At 41.2% G+C, this 25,708-nt stretch overlaps 2 protein-coding genes across 4 annotated transcripts; one reads left to right on the top strand and one right to left on the bottom strand.

Annotated features, from left to right (window-relative positions):
- The first annotated feature begins 159 nt into the window (after nucleotides 1-159).
- Nucleotides 160-21,254, top strand: KRAS (KRAS proto-oncogene, GTPase). Of its 2 annotated transcripts, none has more exons than XM_050324330.1 (5): nucleotides 160-302; nucleotides 1,271-1,515; nucleotides 6,861-7,039; nucleotides 8,006-8,165; nucleotides 17,785-21,254. In XM_050324330.1, the coding sequence occupies exons 2-5, from the start codon at nucleotides 1,405-1,407 to the stop codon at nucleotides 17,899-17,901; spliced, it is 567 nt and encodes a 188-aa protein (XP_050180287.1). In that variant the 5' UTR covers nucleotides 160-302; nucleotides 1,271-1,404; the 3' UTR covers nucleotides 17,902-21,254. The 2 variants fall into 2 exon arrangements, with proteins under 2 accessions (XP_050180287.1, XP_050180288.1); XM_050324331.1 differs by having other exon boundaries at nucleotides 163-302; nucleotides 1,392-1,515.
- ETFRF1 (electron transfer flavoprotein regulatory factor 1) lies at nucleotides 17,891-25,687 on the bottom strand. 2 transcript variants are annotated; one of them, XM_050324333.1, is made up of 4 exons: nucleotides 25,655-25,687; nucleotides 24,189-24,296; nucleotides 23,772-24,080; nucleotides 17,891-18,100 (listed from the first exon to the last, which is right to left on the bottom strand). In XM_050324333.1, the coding sequence occupies exons 2-3, from the start codon at nucleotides 24,231-24,233 to the stop codon at nucleotides 23,865-23,867; spliced, it is 261 nt and encodes an 86-aa protein (XP_050180290.1). In that variant the 5' UTR covers nucleotides 24,234-24,296; nucleotides 25,655-25,687; the 3' UTR covers nucleotides 17,891-18,100; nucleotides 23,772-23,864. The 2 variants fall into 2 exon arrangements, with proteins under 2 accessions (XP_050180290.1, XP_050180291.1); XM_050324334.1 differs by having other exon boundaries at nucleotides 24,189-24,292; nucleotides 25,652-25,683.
- Nucleotides 25,688-25,708: the final 21 nt, after the last annotated feature.

The raw sequence follows: 25,708 nt of genomic DNA, 5'->3' as shown, positions 1-25,708 counted from the left end.
TCCCGGGGCGGTCTCGAACCCGCGGTCTCCGGGGGAGGGGAGGGGAGGGGAGGGAGCAGCCGCCGCCGCGGCCAGAGGGCGGGGGAGCGCGGAGCGCATCGATCGCGGGCGCCCATCGGTGTCTCGGCGCTCGTCTCGGCGGGCAGCGCCGCCCAGCCCTGCCCGTCCCCCGCCATTTCGCACCGGGACGGGAAGGGACGGGAAGGGGCGCGGAGCGGGAAGGCACAGCGGGGGAACAGCGGGGGAAGGGGCGCCGGGCGGCCACGGCGGGCTCCGGCAGCTCCCGCGGCACCGCCACACAGGTACCGCCTCACCCCCGCCGCGCCGAGCCGAGCCGAGCCGAGCCGCGGCGTCCCTCTCCCTTCCTTCTTTCCTTCGCCGCTTTCCCCTCCGAGGAAGCGCAGCCCCCTCCTCTCACCCCCCCTTCCCTTCCCTTCCTCCTGCCGTCCCTCTCCTTCGCCCTGCCCCGCTGTCCCCCCCGCCACCACCCTTGGCCGGCATCCCCCGGAGCCGCATTCCCGGTGCTTCCCGGCGGGAGGGGACAGGTGGCCAACGCCCTGCGGGACCCGCTGGCCACGCCGAGCCGATCCCCCCCTTCCACCGCTCCTTTAGCTCTCCTATATTTATATCGAGATATATATATGTATATGTTTTCCCCCCGCCTCCCCTTTTTCCCAAATCCTCCGAGCCGGAAAGTTCGGGCGGGGGTCGCCGCGGCGGTTCCCGGTGCCGGGCGAGCCCGGGAATCGGGAATTACGAGGGAACAGCGCCCTGGAGTGTGCGGGGGGAGCCGCCGGGATCGAGCCGTGCTCTCCCTGCCCCTTATCCCGGCACGGGAGGCTCATCCCGAGGGGCTCCGGGACGCTCCTTAAAAACCCGGGCGGGCTCCCGGGAGCCGCCCGGGAGGGGAACCAAATCCTTGCACGGGTTTATCCCCGGCACGGGATACTCCTCGACCTTTCCCAGAACTGAGTGTATTTTTTTTAACTTATTTGGTGTATTGTCTATTCGTTTAGTGTATTATTTTAATTCATTTGGTGTATTTTTTTACTCAGTTGCTGTATTTTTTTTAAATTATTTAGTGTGTTTTTTACTTATTTAGTGTATCTTTTACTTATTTAGTGCGTGTATGTGGGGGGGGTTAATCCCTTTGTAATCGCTGCCTCCCAGCCGAGCGCCCTCGCTGCACTCCCTGTATACATAACGTTGGAGAATTCCCTCATCCCCTCCTTTTTTTTTTTTTTTTTTTTTTTTATGTCTTGTCTTCCAGGGAGGGAGCTGCTTCCCGGTGTAAATAGTGGGAGGAACGCGAGGCTGGATGAGAACGCACAGGCAGCATCCTCGTTAGTGGGAGCCCGGCTCTGCTTTAATGTTGGTTTCTTTGTCGTCAGGTCTGCTAAAAAAATGACAGAATATAAACTTGTTGTGGTTGGAGCTGGTGGTGTAGGGAAGAGCGCCCTGACAATACAGCTAATCCAGAACCACTTTGTGGACGAGTACGACCCCACAATAGAGGTAAACAATTTCATCTCGTACTTTTTGTGGAGAGGGATTATCACTAGTAACGGTGGTTGTTTGCTTTTGGACGCTTTAACCACAAGAACAAGGCTTTATAATCGAAAGAGCTCAAAGATAATGGTCTGCACCGCACCAGCGTTGGAGGAGGAGCTGCTGTGCTGCTTCTGGCTGTGGAGCAACAGCTGCAGTGAAAAAAATTAACAATTTGGATTCATTAAGAGCGTGGTGTTAATTGCCATGCTGGCTCGGACAGTTTGGATGCACGTGGTCTCGGTGACAAGGTGTTTGCCAAACTCATCTGAAAATGCTTGGCAAAACTCTTCGTGGCTTTGAGGAACCTCTTAAATGTGACTTCTTTTCTTCTTTGATAGCAGGGAAGTAGTAGTTCTGAAATGCACGTGCCAGTCTTTCTCATTTCTCAGTGAAAAATGTGTCCTGGAATGTTACAATGAATGAAACAAAAAATGGTGCCTGACTTAATTTTTTTCTTTTCTAGTACACACCAGTGCACGTTTCTGTACCTAGAAAAATTGTTCTAAGATAGCTGCTGTAGTGAATTCTTTGAAATACGCGGCACAGTGCCTCAGAGCTTGAAATTGTATTTGAGCTTTAAAAGTTGTGCTGTTTTAAAGCTTTTTAATGAGCAAACAAGCTCTGCCTTTTAAATATAAGAAAAATACTGGTGGTGTCTGAAATCTCCTGTGGATCATTGGATTTAATAACTCTATAAAGGGAGAAATGACACCGTAATTTACCCAGGATTTTTGTGTTCCCAGCACTGAGGCTCTGCAGCCTGTGACTTCATTTATCTGTTTGTACAGTGAGGCACTTCCAAACTCACTTGAAGGAATCACAAGGGTTTAAATCTGGGCTTCAAATGGAGACTTGGAAAGCGCCTAGGTAGTGATTTTTTTCAGGTAGGCACAAGTTGAAAGGAGCCGGTGCCCTGAGGTGCAGAGAGCTGTGTTAGGTGAAGGCCTGAGTTAAAGTGCCCCAAATAAATTGAGTTGTGTTGGCTTGAGGTTACCTTAAATGTGCCTTTGTGTCTTCTTGTCTCTCTGCTGCGTGGCCAAATAGGATCATACCTGCAGAAGATTTTGTGACTAGACCCGTGGAGAGAAGAGTGTTTGACTCACACCAGGAGAGCAGCTCTTTTTTCAGTTGTTAAGGCTGAAATCTTACAACAGCAGCCACCCAAAACACTCTTAAAAAGCAGAAAACGTGCGGAATTTATTGAGAGGAATGAGCAAAATGGGGGTTTTACTTTTTCCTGCGAAAGGAGCTTTTGGAGGATGTTGGTCTTTGGTGCTTGTTCACAATTATCTGGGTTTCTCTTAGTTTAAAGGTGTGTTTTGGCACCACAGAAGGTGCTGTGGAGGTTCTGTCTTACAAGTTGTGACCGTGTAAGCAATTCAGGAACACGGGAAACTAAATGCCAGGATTCCTAAATCCCTTGGGGGATTTTGCTAATCAGCAAGCTGAGTGTTTTGAGGAACAACAAATGCATTTTAATGTGAAATAATAAAACGAAAATACAGTTCCTTGTAGAGTGAACCTGATAATCCCAGAACTGTCTTCTTTATTCATAGGATAGCCTGGGTTGGAAAGGATCATCCAGTTCCGAGCCCATGCCGTGGGCAGGGACACCTTCCACTATCCCAGGTTGCTCAGATCCTCATCCAGCCTGGCCTTGGACACTTCCAGGGATGGGGCAGCCACAAATCCAGTGGTGTGCATGATGACTGTGGTGTGGTCCAGAATCAATGCTAAATTAATTAGTTATTAATTAACCTAATGGGGTTTGCACCAGCATTTACAACTTGTCACATTCAATGGTATTAATATTCTACCCTTACAAGTTACTTGTCTACTGGTTACTTGTCTACTGTCTACTGATTTTATCTTGTAAATTCTGAGACCTTGAGGATGGAGATTTATCCTCCTACTCATGTGGTAAATCACCTTGTGTGTGCTTACAGTGCTGTAATAGTGTAGGTAAGGCAATAATTCAATTATAGTAAGAGTGGGCTCTGATTTGGAGTGGCAGATTAAAAAAAAAATGGGTTTAAATGAGTGGGCAGAATCCCACTCAGCAGAGAAGGGCTGTGTGATGGTGCTTGTTTTGCAGATGCAGTTGTGGTGGTAGGGGCTGGTTAAAGAACAATAGGTGTGGAGTGGTTTTTATTTAGTATGAGGAAATCAGGCTAAAATTGCCTTGATTTGTAAATAGTAACAGTTCAGATGGTTTAGTAGTGTCACTGCTGCTGTTTGTCACTCAGTACTGTTTCTTTCATTGCCATACAGCAAAATGCTGGTTTTCCCTCGCAGGTCATCCAGCTAAATATTTTGGGGTAGTCAGAGAAGAGAGTTTAGTGTTTGTTATCTATTCCCTCACTACACAGTTATTGAATAATTCTGAATCTTTCCTGTGATTAACAGAATGAAACTCCGTACTTCCAGTATTGTGGTGTTGTGAAGAGAGGAAAAAGATACTCGTTGCCTTTACAGAGTCCTTGATGCTGCTGTTTTCAGTGGAATAGACCTGATGATTCAACAAATAACCTGCTTGGAAAATGTCAAGTTTCATGGCCTGCTTGAGTATTTTATTTACTTACCTTCCCAGCTTAGCAGATGGCAGGGCAGGGGTGGGGAGGAATTAAAATGAGCGTTTGGGTGGCTACAGTCGCTCAGATCTCCGTGTTTCACAGTTTCATCCCTTCCCTGAAGTGGGTCTCCCGGCGTGGATTTGCAGCCAGGGCGATTTTAAGTGTTTAATTTTTAAATTCCGTGTGCAGCAACCCTGGAAATCCACACCGAGCAGCTGGGCCAGTGCCCTCTACCGGCCGAGACTTGTTAAATCTTGTGACAGCGCAGTCCCGATTCGCTTTATTTTTGTCTCTTTCACAGCTTTCGGCTGTGTTTTTAGGCCTAAAAACCCCTTGTCTTTGAAACGTCCCAGAGGAAGAGCAGCGTTCCCAGTTGCTTGTCAGGGGTTTTAGGATTGGATTAGCAAAAATCCCTCTGCTGATTTAGGAATACTGATATTTAAGTCCGTGTTCTTAAACGACCTGTGCACTTGTGAAACTCCCACCAGTAGCTTTACTCTTAAGTAGCTGTGATATTTTAACGTGAAATCGCTGGTATAATGGATTTTTAACCAAAGAATAGTTACTTGCTTAGATGGGATTTATTAAGCAGTGGGGTTTTTTTTTTAAGCTAAATTTCATATGTAGAGTAGAGCTAAGATTTCATGTGATGTTTTCTTGCCAGTGCTTGTGAACAGATGGAATTACTACTCCTTTAACATAATTCATGCTGGTTTTTATGGCTTGTGTAAGGCCAGTAAAAGCAGGTTAAGTGATCAGTGATATTAAAAAAATCACATAGACGTGTCAGGTTTGTCAAATTGCGGTTTCAAGTTTGGAGTTGGTACTACTTAGGAATCAACTTCTTGTTTGCATTTTGTTTTTACTTAATAGTCTTAATGACAATTCAGGTTTCGTGTTTTGCAAGGGGGAGGGGGGGAAGGCGAGAAAGCAAAATATTTATAATTTCAGTAGTCTGGAAGGAAATAATAACCCTGAATTTTCTCTCCCACGTCTCTCTCTTCCTTCTGCCTCAGATCCTCTTTCTAGGTAGTGACAGTTTTTTCCCCAGAAGTGGCAAAACAACTAAACATCTTGAAATAGTAATTTTTGTACCTGTGCTGTGCTTTATCCAGGTACATCTTTGCTGCTACTGCTGACATAGTAGACATGTTAAAGCCAGCAGTTCTTAAATTGATTCTTCTTCTCTCTTAAAAAATGATTTTCTTTGATGAAAATTACTTAAAGCTTTTGTTTGGAGCTCAGTCGAAGGGAATTTCTTTCCCTTTGAAGTGCTGAGATGGAAAGGAATAGTACAGGCTTTTCAAGAACTGCTTTTCATATTTTTAAACTAGCAGCCAAATGGCAAGAAGAGAGAATGAAGGCTTTGTAAATCTGTCTGGTATAATGCTAGAAGTTCTACTAGGGCTTCACTGGGAACTGTGATAAAGATATCCAGGGACATGAGGGATCTGCTGTTGAATATAAGTGACTTGGAATGAAGATTCATCCTTTGGGTTTGGTTTTTATGTTTTTCGTTTGTGGTGTTTGGTTTGTTCCTTTAAGCAGTGAGATAGAATCTTAACCTTATTTTAAAACATCCTGGAGCTTGTACATTTGTCTCAGGTGTATCAATAATGACACATGGCTTACATGTGTTTCCAAAGCAGGTTTACCTGCTTCTTACTTGAACGCTGAGTTTGCACTTTTGAGAAATAAATAGTTCCAAAATCGTGTTGGAGGTAAACTTTTTTTTCCTTTAAGGTAAACACTCAGTATTGTTTTACCTGATACTGTTAAATGTCACCCAGACCCAAGGTAAATGTGAGATTACAGAGTTTGTTTAGTGTAAGATACTAGGTCTAGTACTCAAAAAGAGATGTAAATAGACATTAATATCCACTTGTTGGGACTTTGTGCAGAATTTAGCCACTTGAATCAGTGACCTGAAAGCTTTGATTTGATAGCACTGAAATAATTTGTTCTGACATCTCTATGAACCAGCCCATTGGGGCTTTTATGTGACTCTGTCTTGGTTAAAAAGCTTGAACTTCAAATATATCAACTCAGCTTTGGTAGCTTAATAACAGATATCATTATATACACCTGCTTAGGAATACAAAACAGATTTCCTGTCCTAAACACTGAAGGGTTTTTATTTTTCCCATCTTTTTAAGTGGCACAGGTAGATTCTTGGAAGTTGCCTTGTTCTTGTGTATTCTTTCTGGTTTGTTATTTTGTGCATTGTTGTGGCACAGTGATTTTGTAAATACCTATAGAATGAAGGTCAAATTTCAGTTTAAAAAAAAAAAAAATTTGGTAAATTGAGTGAGCTTAAACACAGTCCAATCTTTTAAAATCAGGATAAGAAGCATCTTTCATTCTTCTATTAACAGAGGCAAAAGGGGAGATGCTTTTGGTCTGGATCCAGTTTGTTCTTTTTGTGCAAAATAAGAAATGAAAACACTTCCCTTGGTGTGGGGGGGGTGTGTGTGTACAGGTGCACTGTTGGTTGGAGAAGATTTGGGATACAAACAAGAACATGTGGAAAGAGCCCTAAAAGGACCTGTGGATTTCTGCATACACCTAAATATGGGACACTATTTTCCTGTTTGCCCATCTGTAAAGCTGGCTTTTAAGTGTTTTCAGTCATTCTTATTACTGGTAAATAATTTTAATATCTCCAGAGCTACTGGTGTTCGAAATCCAATTTGTTTGTGTTTAACCAAGGTGTATTTGTTTTTTTTCTTTCCTCAGGATTCCTATAGGAAGCAAGTAGTAATCGATGGAGAAACCTGCCTCTTGGATATTCTGGATACAGCAGGTCAAGAAGAATACAGTGCAATGAGGGACCAGTATATGAGAACAGGGGAAGGCTTCCTGTGTGTGTTTGCTATAAACAATACAAAGTCTTTTGAAGATATTCACCATTATAGGTGTGTACGTGCAAAGATGGTTGGCCAGCTGTTGTATTAGGTGGCTGTGGTGCTTGTTATTCCACTAGATAATCTCTTATGAAATAGCATTTTAAAGGGGAAACCTGCAAATTGGCAACACTGCAACTTATTTGTGCGTTTTGTTGGGGTTTTTTTTACCTGGAATTTTGGGTAGTGTGAAAATCTGCCTTGTTTGCACAATACTGGAAGCTCTTCTGGTATGAACTAGTGTGACTTCAGTATTCCTAGTGAAGACTTACATACAGGTAAATTCTGCCCATTCCACAGGTAAAGTTGTTTGCCAGGGTGGAAAAACTGGAGCAATTGGGATTGTACAGACAGTAATGCAAGTTGCTGCTTTTGTTTTGGGCTGGAGGGGGAAATACCCACGAATGTTGTGAAAAAGTGAACCTGTGTGAGCCACGACACCTAAGAAGGGCAGACACACAAAATCAGAGCTTTAGAATGAGCTAAAAAACAACCTGTGTTATTAGTTCCTTCATCTTCTCTTTTTTAAAATAATTAGTGAAAAATATCAACTCACTTTTTTTGTTGACTACACTAACACAGAGGTAGAAGCAATCTGGTGATTGCCATCCCAGATCACTTATAACTCAGTAGCTTACCATTATCCTGAATTTTCCTGGGAATGCTGGTAGAAGGCAGTGCAAATCCAGCCAAAGATCACTGAGTTTGCAGCATCAGAGTGCCAAACACGCCATGTTAAGTTATTGATAGTTTTAGGCATTTTTAATAACGTTATAAATGGGTTTCCTCTGGTTGTAGAGGAGGAAGGGGAAAAGGCAATGTAGATGGCAAGGCAAAAGTAATGAAATGAATGATTTTTATTTGAGATTCTTGCCAAGGACATCTAATATTTCAAGATGCTTTTTAAATAGTGGCTGTAAGGACTCTTCTTACAAAATCTCTCTTTTTGTTTGTTTGTTTGTTTTGTTTTCTTTTTAGGGAACAAATAAAGAGAGTTAAAGACTCTGAAGATGTCCCAATGGTGCTAGTAGGAAACAAATGTGATTTGCCTTCCAGAACAGTAGACACAAAACAAGCTCAGGATTTAGCAAGAAGTTATGGAATTCCTTTCATTGAAACATCAGCAAAGACAAGACAGGTAAAGCTCAAAACTTGCCAGATGCAAAAGCAGAGCTCTCATCTGAACTACCATCATGTTAATTATTCTCTAGGCAATTCTCTTTGACAATTGCTTGGTCCTGTCAATGGATATATTTCTCCAGATTGGAAATCCTTGTGGTGTCTCTTCTTTCTGTCAGCTGGTAATTGCCCATTGATGAGTGATTGGCTTCAACTGCTCAAGCTCAGAGTCAGACCTGACCTGCTGTTGTTGCTCTCCTCTCTCAGGTGGTTGCAGCATTCTGAATGTTCTGATAGGTTTTAACAGAGTCAAAGCACTTCTACTTCGAGGTGAAATGCTTTTTTTTTTTCCCCCTCAGCAAGGAGATTAAACAGACAAACAGCTAATTAGTTTATTCTGGTTGAAGTGTTCTCATTAATAACAAAAGGAGTTTTTCCATGAGGCACTGATTCTATGATTAGCAGGACATGCTTGATACACCTTTTTATAGCTAAGCAATTGACCATAAATTGTTTTGTTTGTTTTTTTTTTTTTAATTCCTGGTTTAATTGTTGGTGTAAACCAATATTTTTCCAAGACTTCAGAGCTCATTGTTGGTTTATTGTACCCCACTGGTACCATAAACTGGTCCTTTCAGTGCTTTCAGGGTTTGTGAGGGCAAAGGTGATATCTCAGTGCACTCAGGAGAAAAGAAACTAAGCAGATAGAGGTGGGACTGGTTCAGTACTTCTGGAAGAAAGCAAATGCTGGTATGTGGTTTTTCTTTTAAGAGTATAAAGTTTTACTATCAGGACATATTAGATCAGGCCTGAGTGACCGAGTAGCTCGTGCTCTCTGCATAATCAGAGCTGTTCTGTGCAAGTCCAGAGTCAGGAATCAGGTGCAGCAGAAAATAAGAGCAGAACGCTGCAGTTTGAGCGAGTGCTCAGTGCAATTGCTCGACAGATTGAGCTGCATCACTTGGCAGAGTGTCCTCATAGACAGGATCTTAAGTTATTTTTGGACCTGAGAAATGAATATTTTATTACTGCAAATTTGCTAGACCCACCCAGGTTTTTTTGACGAGTTGAAACCTGGACTGATTATGAAAACTTTGCAAAGGAGCACTAACTTTTGGCAACAGAGGAAGCTTCTGTTAGAATTAAAAAAACCAAGGCAGAAGTACAGAACTTTATTGGCTGAGAATAAATAAGGCCACAAAAGTGTCCTGAAGAATGATATATAAGTGTACTGAATAATTACAGTGTCCTTCTTTGGAAGGTCCTGTATTAGTGTCTGGCATGAAGATAGAAGGGTAAAAAACATAACTCTGAAATTACATTTGAGGCTTGAAATCATGTGATTTCTGTAGTAACATCTAGACTTTCCTTTGTTCTGTCTGTTTTATAGACCATCAGGCTTTGGGGAAATACTCTTTTGATAGGATGGTGAATTTTCCAAGATCTCCTTCTCCCCACCCCACCTGTATTTACTCCTGCAAGCAGCCCCACCGTGCCTGGCCAGTAAAAAATCACAGGCTCAAAACCCACCTCTCCTGTTCAGCATCATAATCTGGTTTTTATGTAAAGCAGCACATGCTTTGTAGTGTTTCAGACTTCCAAGAGGTCTGACAGAGGTTTTCTACTTGTTTCAGAGGACAAGAGATCAGTCAGACATGAACTGTCACCCTGTGATTTCTCATTTATCTGTGATTTTGTATTTCTGGAGGTGCCAGCTGAAATGCCAGGGGAAGGATCTGACTGTTGGCTTTTGTTTTTTTCAAAGCTGAGCTTTACACCGTCTGCAGATAAGGAGCCCCTAAAGGCATCTCATGGATATTTGAAAATAAAGATGCCCAGCAGACTCTTTTGGGCATGTTGGCTTCTAAAAGTTGGCACCACTTGCTGCTGGTTCTTCCCCAGTGCTCTTCATAACACGTGTTATGAAACTGCTTCGTAACATGCTCTGTTAATAAAGTATTTTTGAGAAGACAAAAGGGAATTGGAGGAAGAACCTGATCTTTAATTATAGCAAGATCCTCTAAGTATTAGTGTATGTGACTATATATATGTGTGTGTATACACTGTATGTACATATAATTTTTCAGTTACACTGTTATATTTAAAAAAAAAATAAAATATATATAAACACACATATCCTCTTCCAAAGCATTTTTAAATTAGAGGATTCAAACCGTGGTGCGAGCTGCATGTGGCCCATGAACTATAATTTTGTTTCAGTCTGTGTCTAAATCTAAAATTCAATATAAGTAAAAATCTGAGGGCATTGTATGAGGCCTCAGTTCCAACCAGTTTTTAAGATCTTCAAGAATTCATAGGCATGTTCAGGAATAGGAAAGAGAAAAGCACGGAAATGAAGTGCACAGATAAGTTGTTCTAAAAGTTAGTGTGTTTGTTTAACATTCTTTGGTTCTGACAATAAAGATGCAAACTTTAACTTACTGCAAAGGGATTTGTATTTTAAACTAAGTACCTGTGTGAATTTTCATATCAATCATTGAGTTCATCCGTGAAACATTGGCCTAGTGGATCCTACAACTTGGCCACAGGGTGGTGGATTATTAATTTCTGTAGTTAGACCACTGACTGAAGTGAATATAGTGGAATTGATGAAAAAGAGTGACAGTCCTGTTTCTGAATATAAACACATGGCAGTACTGGTGGTTTTGTAAGGCAGTAACACTGTGGGACTTTGTTTCCCTTGGAACTCTTCAACTTTCCTGCTGGTGTTGAATTCAGAAGACAAGCAGATAAACGACATTATTCTTAGCATAGTAAAGGGTTTCCCAAAACATTATGTATTGTGTCTGAGAATGTGGACTTAAACACACTTTTGAAGTGTGTGATGAAGAAGTTGACCCAAATCACAAGGATGCTGTTGAAAAAGAATTTATTTCAGCTGTCTGATGTACAGTGGGTTAGGCCACAGCCTTGTGATGAAAGGAACTTGAGGACCTGTGTCTTGTTTTGATGAAGTAACAGGGGCAGCATTTGCAGAAATCCATTCCTAAATCTTAGCTAAAATTCAGGGATAACTTGGGTAACTTGGTTTGCTTGAACCATTTTGTAAGGATTTGCCATATCTGTTTCATGACACGTTTCACACCAAACCATTTTGAATCGAGTTCCTGTGTGCAGGTTTCATCTTAAAACTTCCTTTTCAGTCAGTTTTAATTTTATTTGTCCAACAGTTGCTTTTAGAGCATCAGCTGTGATAAAGGGTATAAAGGTGGGCACGGGACACTTTTGAGGTGTCAGGGTTAACTTTTAGTAGTTCCTTTTAAGTGGTGTTTAGAGAAGCAGAAGATGTGAAGATTCCTGCTTGTGCTCTGGTCTGTATTTGAAACAGCTTTTCTTTGCACATAGTCATATTTTAAATTGAGTGTTTGGCTGTCATTCAGGAGTCAGAAGCATCTTGAAAATGCTGCCTCAAGGTCATGGGTTCTTTGGGCTGTAAGTTTTTAATAACTGCCAAGGGGTATTTTTGCTCCTGGTTCTGACAGCTAAAAGAACCGGATCGTCGTATTTTATATACATTGCTCACTGAAGGAAAAAATACCTGAAGAATCTTAGAAGAAATTGGTATTAAAATGACCTGAGTTTGCAAGGCTGGCACCTGGCTCTTTAAAATGTCACCTTGTGCTAATGGAATTAGCAAATCCGTGTCTGTACAGATTTTTCAGAAGACTGTTCTTGGTGGTGGCAGTAATGGCAATTTCTTTTCTCACTCTTGTGTCCCTCCGTCTCTCTGCATTGCTAAAGCAAATTACAGCTCATATTGGTGATGGGAAAGTTGGCAATAAATGTTGACTGAAGAATTGTTACCTAATTATTCCTGTGAAAGCTCCATAATCAAATTACACATTTCTGCTGCAAACCGGGAGATGTGCAAAAACGTCGATTCTTGTGCAGCCTGTGCTTTGGCACGTAGCAGCTGATCCATGATTCCTGTCTCCACTTCAGGAGATACTTCCATTCCTTCCAGAAAAACACGAAAGTATGAGCTTTACTTGGGTTTTGCCCTTTTTTTTTTCCTTTAATGGCTTTTTTTACGTTTTGCAAACTCTCAGGCCCGGAATGCGAGACTTGTCGCCTGGTCCGTCCTTCTCCACATCCTAACAGGGCACGTTATGTATATACAGAGAAATACAACTCAATAAATAAATCTAATTAATTTAAATCTTCCCATTTGTAGTTGAGAAGAACCCTCAGATGAGCAGCAGTGAGTTAGGAATGACTCCTCAGTGTGACACCCCAGGGCACAGGTCATGCAAAATGACCCAGCGACTGTGGCAGTAAATGGTAGCTGGTTTTTGTTATTGGCTGCATCATACGAAGGTGAATTGGAGAGGTAATTTGGGGAGAATCTGCCAAATAAAAGCCCACATTGTGCACTGGGTAGTAATAAAGTTTGGGGGCTTAAATGGTTGTGCTCTTTTCCCCAATCATCAATCTGCTCTGGCTTTACTTTCAAATGATGAGTTTGTATTAAATTAAGAACCCTGTTGATCTGATTGAGGAGACAAGTAGTGAGATGGATTGTAGGGCAGAGGAGACACTTGTCCTCCCCTGGAAAAGCTTCAGCAAAATATTTTGCAGCTTGTTATAACAAGAACATCTTCACAGATTCATCTAATTTTTTCAGTGTATGCAGAGTTTAAAATAACAGGTATTATAACTTAAAGTTGGTGCTGTACCTCTTTATGTCGTATTTGGTTAAAGACATCTTCAGTCTTTATACTTTTTAGTTGAAAATCAGTTAGAATCTTCCGGAGTTAGAAGATTTATTTCTTTGTAACCTCTTGAGAAATTACCTGGGGAGATTTTTTTCTGTGGTTGTTAGTTTGTTACACAGGATTTTTGTGAAGAAAATCAACCTCCTTTTAAAGAACAGAACATAAACAAGCTTGCTTTTCTTTGCCAAACAGCCCAAAAAGTCTCACTTTGGCTAAGAAGTGCCAGAAGGTGGTTAACTGTGTGTGTTTGTAAGTACCCCCCAGTTAACAATCTAAGTTTTGTGCCTCCTAAACACATTCATACCCAAAGAAATAGGAGAAATTATTCAGTAACACAAGCAATATTATTTTCAGTGGGGTATGCAATGGAAGAAAGTCTTTTTTTTTTTTTTTTTGGCCAAGTGTTACCATGCACAGGCAAAAAGGGGACCTTGAAGCGTAGATAATCACAGTAATGGCTAATCAATAAATGTGTCTCCTCTGCTTGCATTAAAAAGTATTTCTCAAGCAGCAAGTGAGCAAGCCCAGCATTTGAAATACATAAATGAAGATCCATACACTTCTCTCAAGTAAAGCTCATCATTTCAGTGGGTTTGTTGCATTTTCTCCCCCTTTCCACGGGTGTCCCGGCGTGCCTGAGTCGTTAACGAAGCGGTTTTTTTAAGGAGTTGTGTTTTGCAATGCAGAGAGTGGAGGATGCTTTTTATACATTGGTGCGAGAGATCCGACAGTACAGAGTGAAAAAAATCAGCAAAGAAGAAAAGACTCCAGGGTGCGTGAAAATTAAAAAATGCCTTGTAATGTGACAGGGTAAGTTCTGGAGCGTAACAGGGTGAAGTGGAACGAATCACTTGCCAAATATGAAATGATTGATGGTGCCGTGCAAATCAGGCGTTTTGGGGTTAATTATGATGTAATTTAAGATATGTAATCAATCAGATCTCAGTGTCCTCAGTAATATTCCCGGCAAACACCCAGGTGCTGTGGACTTGTTTTGTTTCCTGGGGTTTGGATAAGTGGATTAACACAATATATCTCCGTCTGTGAAATGGAGAGCTGGTTTTGAGCCTAAAGAAGCTGAGGGGGAAAAGTTTTATTAGAATTATACTGCAGATGCTGTTGAAGTGAATATTGATTGATTCTTCAGGTTGATGAACTGAGGGGATGAGACCATGCAGTTCTTCTCAGATGCAGAAATAGGAGGTTCCTAATCCAGCAAGGCAGTATCTGGCTGGTGTACAGGTTTCCTCAGTTCTCCCTTCCTTATGCCATGCCACTTTTTCCCTGTTTTTTCTCCAGCTTAAAAAATTTACCATTTCCAGAAATTCTCTTATTTTGGTTAGCTATAATATCCTGAGTGATCCAGATTTGGAAAAGTAAGGTTTCACCTTTTTTCTTTGAGAGCCCTTACAAGGGGGCGAGGGCTAAATTTCCCATTGTGTAAAAGAAAAACTGTTCCCTCTTCAAGGTGTGTTTTCATACAGAGGTGTAGTGGAATTTGACTTGTATCTTTTGTCAGCAGTGAATATTGTTGAGTTTTCAGTGTTTGTTGTTGGGGTTTTTTCTTCCTATACCTTATTTAGAAAACAGTCTTGGATATAAGACTCCAGAACTTCCAAGAGTCTGCTCAGGGAAGGAAATGTTTATCCTCTAGGTGGTACAGACAGTCATTCCAGCAACTCTGTATTTAGGAAGTTATGGTGGAGAAAGTGTATTCCAAATTATTATGGTACAGTTGTAGGTCAGTGGAGACTTGGGTGGAATAAGAAACCTGGCATTTAGAACAGTGTTCTGTGAATAATCAGATTGGATGGTTCAGAGTGTTCTGCTCCTCTCTTGGAATAGAATTGGACTCTGATCCTTGTGGATTCCTTCTAACTCCAGAATATCCTGTGATTGTTTTATCTTCTTGCTGCCTCCAGGATGCCTTAGTTATATTAGCCATAGTAATATACTGAATTACAAGGTAGACTGAAAACTCTGACTACCCAAGTTGCTCTTAAGCTGATGCTTTCCAGAGTTTCATTCCTTTGGCTGTCACACAGTAAAGCAGAAGGTACAGAACATCTTTTTCCCCATCTGTGATTTTTCAACCAGCAAGAAGAAAGTTCTGTAACTCAGTGTAAAATCCTCAAAAGAGCTCTTTCTTGAAAGCATCAGAGTTTGTACATAAAAAGTAGACTGGTTTCTCCAGGGTGTAAATTAGATATCTAGGTAATGTAATTCAGAATGAGCTCAGTTAATAGTGGAAAGTTTGAATTACAAAAGTTCTAGATTTGAATTTAAAAATGTCTAGATTCTCAATTTAAATTCTAATTAAGTGATTTCTCCATAGTAATACAGAGGGGTACAAAATATTTCCTTATGACTGATACATGTATGTATGTAGTATATATTAAAAAAAAATACAAAAAAATTACAGTTTAAAACTTGAACAAAGGTCTGTTTTTGGGGCTCGGGTATTTAAGGAATTCTGAATTCCTTATGAATTTGGTGTTTCTTGATAGCTCTTATAGGTAGTAACCATGCAAGCACATCTCCAGACTTCTCCACGGTCATGGGACCGTGTGGTGCTGCGAAGAAAAGCCGTAGCCAGGAGCAGGCTGTTCTGTGGGAACACTTCTGACATTTCTGTTCCCTCTGCCTTCCTTAGTTGCCCTTTGGAGAAACAAATGCCAGGAGCAAACTCTCGTCAAAGCACCTTTATTGAGGCAGTGGGGTTTAGTTCTGAGCCTGCACGAGGAATTGTGAGTTTCTAATCTGAGCCTGGATTTAAAGCACTCATTCAGTACGACTTAACCTTCCAAAAAGCTTGCACACAACAACTCCATTGTTAGGGGGAGGAAGGTCAGCTGCCTGCAGCCCCTTCCTGCTCAAAGAGCTGCCTGGAAAGGTTTGACCCAAGCCTTTGATCTCACCCCATCGATGCCTTCAGGGACCTTCTGTCAACAGAGCGTCCACTCCTCACATTTAAAATTTAATGGACAGGCTGGGAAGTGGAAAGACCTCACTCGATCTCGAGTTCTCCACTTCTGACTCACAAGTGTTCTGTTGAGTAGTTTTGTGTGTCATGTTGGATTAATTACCTGAATTGAAGGTGAATTGTGGCAGGGCCAGACTACTAAGTACCTCATCAATAATTAATGATTTACAGAGGTGTAAATGCAAGGATGAAAGCTGAGTCAGTTCTGCAGCCTGGTCGAGGGAAAGCTGTCCCTGCCCACAGCAGAATCACTGAAGATCACTGGGTGATCTTTAAGGTCCCTTCCAGCCCAAACCATTCTGTGATTCTGTTTTGCAACAGGTTTGAAAGATCATCATCTTCGTAGAGTGAAAATTTCAGCCTCGATGATCAAGTCGTGTGTTTAAAGGTCCATAATAGTATCTGGATGTTACTTTGTACAAGTTATTTTCTCTGCATTTATTTTAAGACCAGTTTAGTGAGGAGGAAGGGTTGCACATTTGAAGACTTACTTTGCAGTGAAAGCCAGTTCTGAGAAGTGGTTCTGGAAGGAAATGTAGAAGAACATTGTGCAGAGATTTTTCTTATACCATTCTTATGTTCTGAGGAGGAAACCGTTCTTCTCTCTGTTGTGATTGATTCTTAATGCTGTCCTCCTTCTTAATATCAAGACCTGCAGTAGAACCACTTTGAATGACACCATTTCCCTACATGAATATTGCTAAGTATTCACCTTGTGCAGTAATGCTGAAGATAGAAGCAAACAGCCCTCTGTAAAATAAGACCAAGGGTTTTTAATTCTCAAAGGATTAATGGGGGATGTGACCTGCATTGATTTTATATTGATCAATAATAATACCTCAGAATGTAGAACAGATTATTTGCAAGGTCTTGCAATGTAAAAAAAAAGAGTGCTATTAATATTGGCAGATAGACTGCCAAAGACTTTGAGCATCAGTTTATATGTAACTGTTTTATGAACTTGAAAGTTTTAATTCAATTTAGCCTATACTGGAAGTGTTGCTTTTTGAGTGAAGCTATTTAACACCTCACTGTTGTTTGGACTTTTCATATTAAATTTCAGCACCACTTGGTGTTTGGCTGAAACAGCGAATTAGGAGATTTCTGGCTTTCTGTTGTTGTGTGTTTTTCAGAGTTCACTTCCAGTTCTTTACTGAAGTAGGCACAGAGGAGTAAAACAGAGTGTTGTTCATTTTTATTGGCAGCTTGAAGGGAAAACTGTTTGGCTGACAAGAGGTAGCAAGCTGCCTGCCACTTTTAGGGCTGAATTTCTAGACTCAGTTCTGCAGTGATCCAGTAACACTATACAGCTATTTCTGATCCCTCAAAAGATATCACAAGGAGTAAGGCAGCAAAGAATCAAGGAATTTTTTTATATTCGTGATTTTATAACTGCTTCTACTTCAGTTACTAAAGGTAAAGACGGACTGTCAACTTACTGGGAATTTGAAGCAAGGCCAGAAATTGTTGGAGGCAAATAGGTTGTTATATAGTTCACTGTACAATATTGTACTTGATAATGGTTCATATCAGGCTCTTGGATAGACTACTCTCTTTTCACTAGTTCAGTTTTTTCAGCTATAATTACCCCCCAAAATAATGAAAAATCTACTCCATGTGAACAAATGTGAGCTTTTGTGTGTGTAGCTGTGGTATTGGAGCCATGGATATTTTAAGTGCCTGTACATGATGCAGCACCAGAGAGAATGTGTTCCACGTGCCTTTAACTATACAAGTTGAACAGACTTGATTGATCAGGTGATTAATTTATCACTGGGATGTGGGATTGATTGGATTGATTTGTATGGCAGGCAGCAAAACACCTGCTGATTGAAGCCCCTTCACCTGGCCAGGACAGGTGGACACAGGCTGTAAGTGTTGATCTGATCCTAATGTGTCCATGTTTTGTATCTTTTCAGGGTGTTGATGATGCCTTCTACACATTAGTCCGAGAAATCAGAAAACACAAAGAGAAGATGAGCAAAGATGGTAAAAAGAAGAAAAAGAAGACAAAGACAAAGTGTATAATTATGTAAATACAATTTATCCTTAAGAAGTACTGAAGTAATTTTGTACATTACACTAAATTATTAGCATTTGTTTTAGCATTACTTTACTTTCTGCTTCATGATCCTGTTAGCTTTACCTGAATGCTTGTTTTAAATGACAGTGGAAACTTCATTCCTCTTAAAAGTGCCAGTATTCTTTGACTGTTGGTTCTTGAACTAGCAATGCCTGTGAAAAAAACAAACAAAAAACCAGAAAACAAACATTAAAAACCACACAAAAAAACCTGAGAACTGTCTTAGGACTCTTTGGTGCATGCACAGTTGCTAACTTCCTATTTTTCTTACTGATTGTGAACTTCCGTGTGCAAAGCAAACAATTAAATGATGCTCTACACATTCTAACATCCCCTGTAAATTTTTTGGGTTTATAAATCTGGTTGGGAAAAAGGACTAGTTAGCAAAAGAGACTCTCATTTCAGCCTTTCCTTTACTTTAGACTGATTATTGCAATAGAGACCAGAAGCCTTTATAGTCTTCCTGTAGATTTTTGCTTCTAGGCATCTAGTCTTGTAGCATTTCAGATCAACTTAAATGAATGTAAAGATAAAAACTTTCAGAAAAAAAAAAAAGTTTCACTGCAATTTGTCACAGTCACTCCTTAAAGACTCTATTTTTTCTAAAAAAAAAAAAAAAAAAGAAAAAATGAAAAAAAAAGACAGCAATGCACATCTGGCAATGGAAAAAGTAAAAGTTCTAATTAGGTTGATTTGCTATTGTTAATGCTTTGCTTTAAGACCTTCACTGACTTTTTGTGTCTGAAGACCGAGGTGAAATCCCCCCCAGTGTCAAACCTTTAAGTAGCTTTGTTCTGTAGGTGCAGGATTTCACCCTTAGTGTCTCTAGGAAATACTAAAAAGCCTTAACAGATAAATTGATTCAAATTCTTAGGTTAATTCATACATGGATCCAGAATTTACCATAAGAATTAAATCAGAATTAATCCTAAATTATATAGTGGAGTAAAACCATTCTTTCCCCCACCCCCCCAAGAGTGGCATTAAATATTTCCAGATGCCCAAGTTTTGTGTAAAATAGGGGAGAGATCTTAAATTCTAGTAACATCAAATGAGTGAATGAATGAGTTGAATTTAGCTGCTTCATGCAAATAATTTGGGAATCCACTATTCCACGGAAATGGTGTGGAATTTGCACAAACTGTCAGCATGGTTTCCAGAGTCAGTGTTGTTTGTGTGATGTCCGTGAAGTACTAGTTTTGTTGCACAGATTTAATGGTTGGTGAGTGGCATTCCAGTGTCTATCATGAAGCTAGGCCAAGATTTTAATGTTGTCTTTCTCTGTGATTAAGTTCTCTTGTGATTTTTGTTTTCCCTTCCCCTCCTTTTTTTTTTGTTTTGTTTCATTTTGTTTGTTTGTTTACTTTGTTTTCTGATTGGAATTAACGCAAGGATTTTTGTAGGAGCTTTCACTTTTTGGTACTGCAGTAGCCTAGTTATTCTGCACTGAAGTACGAGCCAGTAGTCCCAGTGTTGCCAGTTCCTGTTGTCTCGCTGTAAATGTGGAGTTGTTTGTTCCATTAGAGCTTTGGTCCCTGAAGGTTCACTTCTTCATAGTAGCCAAACTCAGCTGCAGAGGAACATCTGAAGACGTGGCTCTAGTTCAGGACACTGGACTGGAAAGCTGGGAACAGGGAAGAGCAGCATTGCCCTAAGGTACACCTAAACAATTCCATGGAAGTTTTACACAGGTATGTAAAAATTGCACTGTGTAACTCGGACCATTTGTGTGATGCCAAAGGTGCAGCTGCCCGAGAAAAGTATTATTTTGCTTCTACAAAAAAAAAAAAAAAAAAAAAATCCCAGAGTGACTGTTGGAGGTGGAGAGCTGCAAAGCTGGCAGGGAACACATCCTGTGTGTTCTTTAATTTCTATGTGGCTGAGGGAAATCGTGGTTTCCCCCACACCCTTCACCAAAACCCAAAGCCCCCTTCCCTCCTTTCAGCTTCGGTGTGAAACGTAGATAATGAAATATTCTGAAAAACAGCAACAGGAGAACCTAATGTTGTACTGTAAGGACCAATAGGAACGGATTCTTGATGCCACAAAGTGTTTCAGAGCTTCCAGGGTTAAAATGTGTTGGAGACGGTTATTTGCACATTTTAGGCACTCTTGACTATACATGAAGAACGTAGCAAAAATGATAGTATGCCTTGAGCAAATGGAAGTAATCTTAAGGTTGCTTTAATTTTGGTAACTGAGTCACACTGCATGTAAAATTAGGGCTGGTCTAAAATTCTGACGTTCATTTAACCAAAAACTCCTAGGAAATTGTAGCTGAAATGTCTTATTCATCGAATGTGGATTTATATAGCTCTACTATAAAGCTATATATAAGCTAGTGTTGGGGTTTTTTTCTCAGCAAATGTGATCTGTAGCTGCCAGTCTGATTAAATTAGTACAAAATCCATTCAGATTAGCCCTTATTTACTTAAAAAAAAAAAAAAAAAGCCCACAACCAACCCCCCATGCTTTCCCAGAACATCCCTGGGTGCTTGTCTGTCCTGAGAGCAACTACTGAACGAGCCTGCGAGTCACTGACCACGTTCACACGTGGAATTCTCATGTGTCAGGGAGTACTTCTTACTTCTTACATCAGCTTTATGTGACCCTGCTGAACACCTGCACCGTTGGTTTGCTCCAAACTCAATTCTTCTGACCAGTTTCACTGCCCTAAACTTTTTTTTTTTGCTAACTGAGAAGTGTGGACTTGGTCACAGTAACAGGATCTCTGCAGTGGGTAAATACTGACACACACAATCTTCTGCTCTTGTCTGTACTATGAAGCAATACAATTATTACCTTCAAAGACCATCAAACTGTAAAACAAATCATTTTGTCTCAAGTTTACATGAAGCTACGTAGATGGTAAATCTTTCCTAACATTTCTTTATTCCACTGTCTTGTGTTTTCATGTTGAAAATACTTCTGCTTTTTCCTCTTGAGTGCCAACTTCTTACTAGAATGACTTCTTAATGTAATATGTTTACCTGGAATGTATTTTAACTATTTTTGTATAGTGTAAACTGAAACATGCACATTTTGTACATTGTGCTTTATTTGATGTGGAACATATGCAGTGTGATCCAGTTTTTCCATAAATTGGTTGTGTGACCTAGGAATGTTGGTCATGCCAGACATTAAGTTAAAAAAAAAGGAAAAAAAAAAAAAAAAAGACCACTGTTTGTTTTAAAATTTTTAATGTTTTTAGGAGTACGTGCTGTGAGGTGATCTGGAATTTGTCATTTTTTTGTCAAACTGTACTGCTCCTATTTATTGTAATGTAATAAAAAATAGTTATTGTGAGTTTCTGTCCCAGCTTCCTTTTTCTCTGCAAGAATGTCGGTGCCTCATCCCAGTAGTGGGGCATGCCATGAACTGTGTGTGTGTTGGGAATTGTTCTCCCTTTATTTCTTGCATTTCTTTAGGTGCTGCCTGTCCCAAAGGTGCTGCCCCTGGGTGTTCCCTGCCTCTCACAGGGGAGGTTTGACTGCACCTGATTTCCGAGGAGCTCATTTGATGTGGAAGGGCACTAGAAACTGAAGTGCAGTTTTGTCACAAAGCAGTGTACCCAGCCGTGGTTTTTTAAATTCTCTTCTAGGATTTTGTGTGCGTAGGGTGTTTTGTGTGGGAGTGAATCCCTCCCGCTGCCTCCTCCTCGGCAGTGATCTCAGAAATGCTCCTTAGGCCCTGACAAGGAGCACCTGGGCTGAGCTCCTCCTGAGCCTACCAGGAACACTGTTCCCAGCTGCCTTAACGACCTCCTGCTTTTAAACCAGCCTTGGAAACTTACTTTCCTTGCCTGGGTAACATCCCCAGTGGAGCAGCATTTCTGTTATCAAGCTTTCAGAGAAAGTTACCGACCCGAATTGTGGTCAGGACGAAAAATTACTGTGACTAAATCCAACTCCCTTGTGGATGTGTAAGCAGCAGTCCTGAGGGAGAGACCCTGGGAGCTCTCCTGGAACACACCAGCACCTCCCTCTGAGTGAGGCCTCTCAGAGCCACTGAACTCTCCAGTTTGCTGTGTTTGGAGCAGCAATGGCACTGAATTCCAGGGGAATTTTTCACAGGTATATACTTCCTACGTGCTCCTTTAGATCTGGGTGAGTGTGGATATCCTACAGCAAACGTGCTGTGAATGTTGCTCTCCTAAATTCTTAAGTTCTTAGGATTTGTAAATAAAATAGGCCTATGAATTACTGTCGTGCTCACAGTAAATGCTGTATGAGCCTTTTGTTAAATTGTTTAAATCAGGGTGTCAATTAAGTGCTGTTAAGTTTAGGTGCTGTTAAACTGTTAGGCCTAAACCATTGGTCAAGTCCAGGGCTAAGTCTGGCAAGGGGGTCCAGTCTGAACATTCTGACTCCTCAGGAGCATCTCCCTTATTTCTTACAACCTTACTCTTTCCTCCACACAGATAATTTTTGGTTGATTTTAGGTTTAGATTGATTAATTTTAGACTTTAGCTGGCTTTTTCTCTGTCTGTTTTGACATCTAGTGAGTAGTGGAGTGAATTTTGCCAATGGACTTTGTCACGCGTTTATATTAAACTTGTGCCAGCGGCTCTTTTAGTGACCCTAAAATACTTATTTATGACAGTGTAAAGACTGGTATTGCCAACAGCTCTGCTGCAGTCATTCCTTACCTATTTTTCAAAGATTATTTCTATCTCCAGTGTCGTTTAGTTGGTGGAAACACCAACCAACCCTACAGTGTACAGAGTGTCAGCTCTGGCACGAGTCTGTGTGAGTCGAGCCAAGGCCTGCAGAGATACCCTGGAGCAAACAGCCATGGCCAAACTTCTCTTCCCAGAGCAAAGATCAAGTTTTCCATTCCTACAGCAGTTACACAACACCAGAAATTAGCAGTAGCAGAAATTGCCTTCAGGGTCCAATTGGCTTCAGCTGAAATCACTGTTGTTCAAACTCCCCCCTGTCCTGACCCTGAAGTCTTTCTCCTCACACAGGAAGGTGGTGCCTCTGCAGTTTAAGCAGATGAGGTTAAAAACTTTAGGAATTGACTTTCAGAGAATCACAGAATTGTCAGGGTTGAAAACAACCTCTGGAGATCATCCAGTCCACTCCCCTGCCAAGGAAGGGGCACCTGGAGCAGGTGACACGGAACACGTCCAGGTGGGTTTGGGATGTCTCCAGAGAGGGAGACTCCACACCCTCCCTGGGCAGCTGTTCCAGTGCTCTGGCACCCTCAGTGCAAAGAAGTTCTTCCTCGTGCTGAAGTGGAACTTCTTGTGTTTTAGTTTATGGCCACTGCTCCTTGTTCTGTCTCTGGGCACTGCTGAGAAGAACCTGGCACCCTCCTCTGACCCCCACCTCAGAGATATTTATATCCATTGATGAGATCCCCTCTCAAATCTTCTCCAGAATAAACAGGCCCAGCTCCCCCAGTTTCCCCTCATAAGACATACTCCAGACCCCTAAACATCTTTGTGGCCTCCACTGGACCCTTTCCAGTAGCTCTCTGTTTTCCTTGTACTATGGAGACAGAACCGAACACGGTACTCCAAATGTGGCCTCACCAGGGCTGAGTGGAGAACTTCACTTTTGAGAAGGTGAGTGGAAATCAATCATTTAATGCAGAGGACTTTCAAGTTAAGCCTCCAAGTAAAAAGCATTAGCACTTTGAACTGACTTTCAAACAGTTATGAGGTAACAAGAGCTTCTGTTCAACATATATTTTGAAGTGTGCAAAGTGAGCAGCTGTGCAACCACCCCTTCCCGCAAAATCGTTTCACACCTGAACTTTTAGTGAAAACACAACCCCAAGCGACTGCTTGAGGGGAAGCCAAGTCCTAACTTGTACCTTAGAGGGGCTGGAAGGATTTACATTTCGTTTCTTTTGAGGTTACATCTCCTTTATTGTGAGTTTTCGTGGGTGTGTTGGTTGCACGTGCAGTCACTGGTTGTCATCGCTGTAGTAGCGCTGTTTCATGGCTCGGTATTTCCTCAGGAAGTACAGAGCCTCCAGCTCCTTTATAACGAATTCTCCCCGTGCAATTAGTTGCTTAATTTTCTCGGGGTCTTTCTCGTCCTTGTGTTTCAGGAAAGCTGCTTTCAAACGGGTTCTAAAGTAGTCTGCTCCTTTGGGGTACTCCCTTCCAAGGTACAGCAGCTTGGAGAGAAAAAAAAAAAAATTATGTGTTTTTAATAAACTGAGTGTGCAGTGAAAGAGGTTCGTTTTCTGGATAAGGAAGGTGCTGGTGGCATTTAAGACACTTACATTTTTGTACAGTCTCACCACTTCACCTCTTAAAGAACTGGCCATTGTCACATTTCGGTGAACTCTTTGTTCTTGTCTGATTGGTTTGGTTTGTTTGGTTTTTTCTACCTGAGGGATAATCAGTTGGACATTAGCCTTGCCTGGGAGTCAGTAAACCCCAGCCTCCTCCTCCTCCCTGGGGCTCCTGTATCCTACTGAGCCCCCTTGGCTCTAACTCCTTATTTTCTGGTTCTGTTCTGTCTCTTCCACTTTTGGCTTTCTAATTTTTGTTCCATTTAGCTGCTCTTTCTCTTCTCCTCTCTCACCTCTGATGGAAAACAAGAAACTTCCAAAAACTTTCAACCAGAGTGGCACTTCGTGCTGTTCATCAGCCTCTTTCTCACATCCCCACAGTCCCTCTACCTGCTGGCCTGGCCGCTTCTCTGTGGTCTGCTAAAGAACTATATCTTCATATATACAGTGCTAAATATATAAAAATATATTTATAATATCTATTTCTTAATATTAAATATATTATTAAATATATTAAATACCATAACATTATATGTATTTATATTGACTATATTTACATATTCTATATTTAACATATTTATTGTAATAGTCACAATATTTATAATAATGGTTATTTGGATTTATATATTTTATGTATTTGTGCATTTTTGTGTAGTCCATATATTTATATGCTATATATATTCATATATACTCACATACATTTTGTATAGTGAATAAATTTGTACGTTATATATTTACATACATATATACGTACATATATATGCATACATATGTGTAATGCATATATAATACATATGTTTTTAAAATACATATACATACATATATAATACATACATATATAATACATGCATATATAATACATATATATACACATCTAATACATATATATAATACATATATATCTATATATCTATACATATATATATGAATTTATATATATATGTGTATACATAAAAAAAATATATATAGGAATTCCAGCGACTACTGCATTCCTAAATTGTGCTGTTTTTAAAACTGCTGAAGTGCATTACGAATTGAGGCCAGTTCACGCTGGCAAAACGTTAAGGTAAAAAGACAAATAATGCGTCAGTAACAAAGCAGGTGGGGTTTATTTATGTAAACACAGAACGGCCTGGGTTGGAAGGCACCTTAAAGCCCATCTCGTTCCAAACCCCTGGCACGGAAAGGGACACCTTCCACTATCCCAGGTCGCTCCGAGCCCCATCCAGCCCGGCCTTGGACACTTCCAGGGATCCCAAAACAAACCGCAAACGACCCGGATTCCTGGATCCCAGCCCAGCTCTGGCCGCCCCCGGGCCCCGTATCCGAGCCGTGCCCGGGGGCCGCCGCCTCCCCCCTGGCCGTGCCCGCGATCCCGGCGCCTCCCGCCCCGCTCCCCCCGGAGCCCATCCCGGTTCCCCCGCGATCCCGGGCAGGCCGGGCCAGGCTCTTACCCGGAGCCGCCGCCAGGCCGCGACAGGCGGGGCCGCCCGCGCTGCGCATGAGCC

The sequence above is a fragment of the Myiozetetes cayanensis genome, unplaced genomic scaffold (assembly GCF_022539395.1).
Source record: "Myiozetetes cayanensis isolate MyiCay16 unplaced genomic scaffold, myiCay2020 scf3, whole genome shotgun sequence".
In the NCBI taxonomy this organism is placed as follows: domain Eukaryota; kingdom Metazoa; phylum Chordata; class Aves; order Passeriformes; family Tyrannidae; genus Myiozetetes; species Myiozetetes cayanensis.
This window is presented reverse-complemented; position numbering and strand designations above follow the sequence as displayed.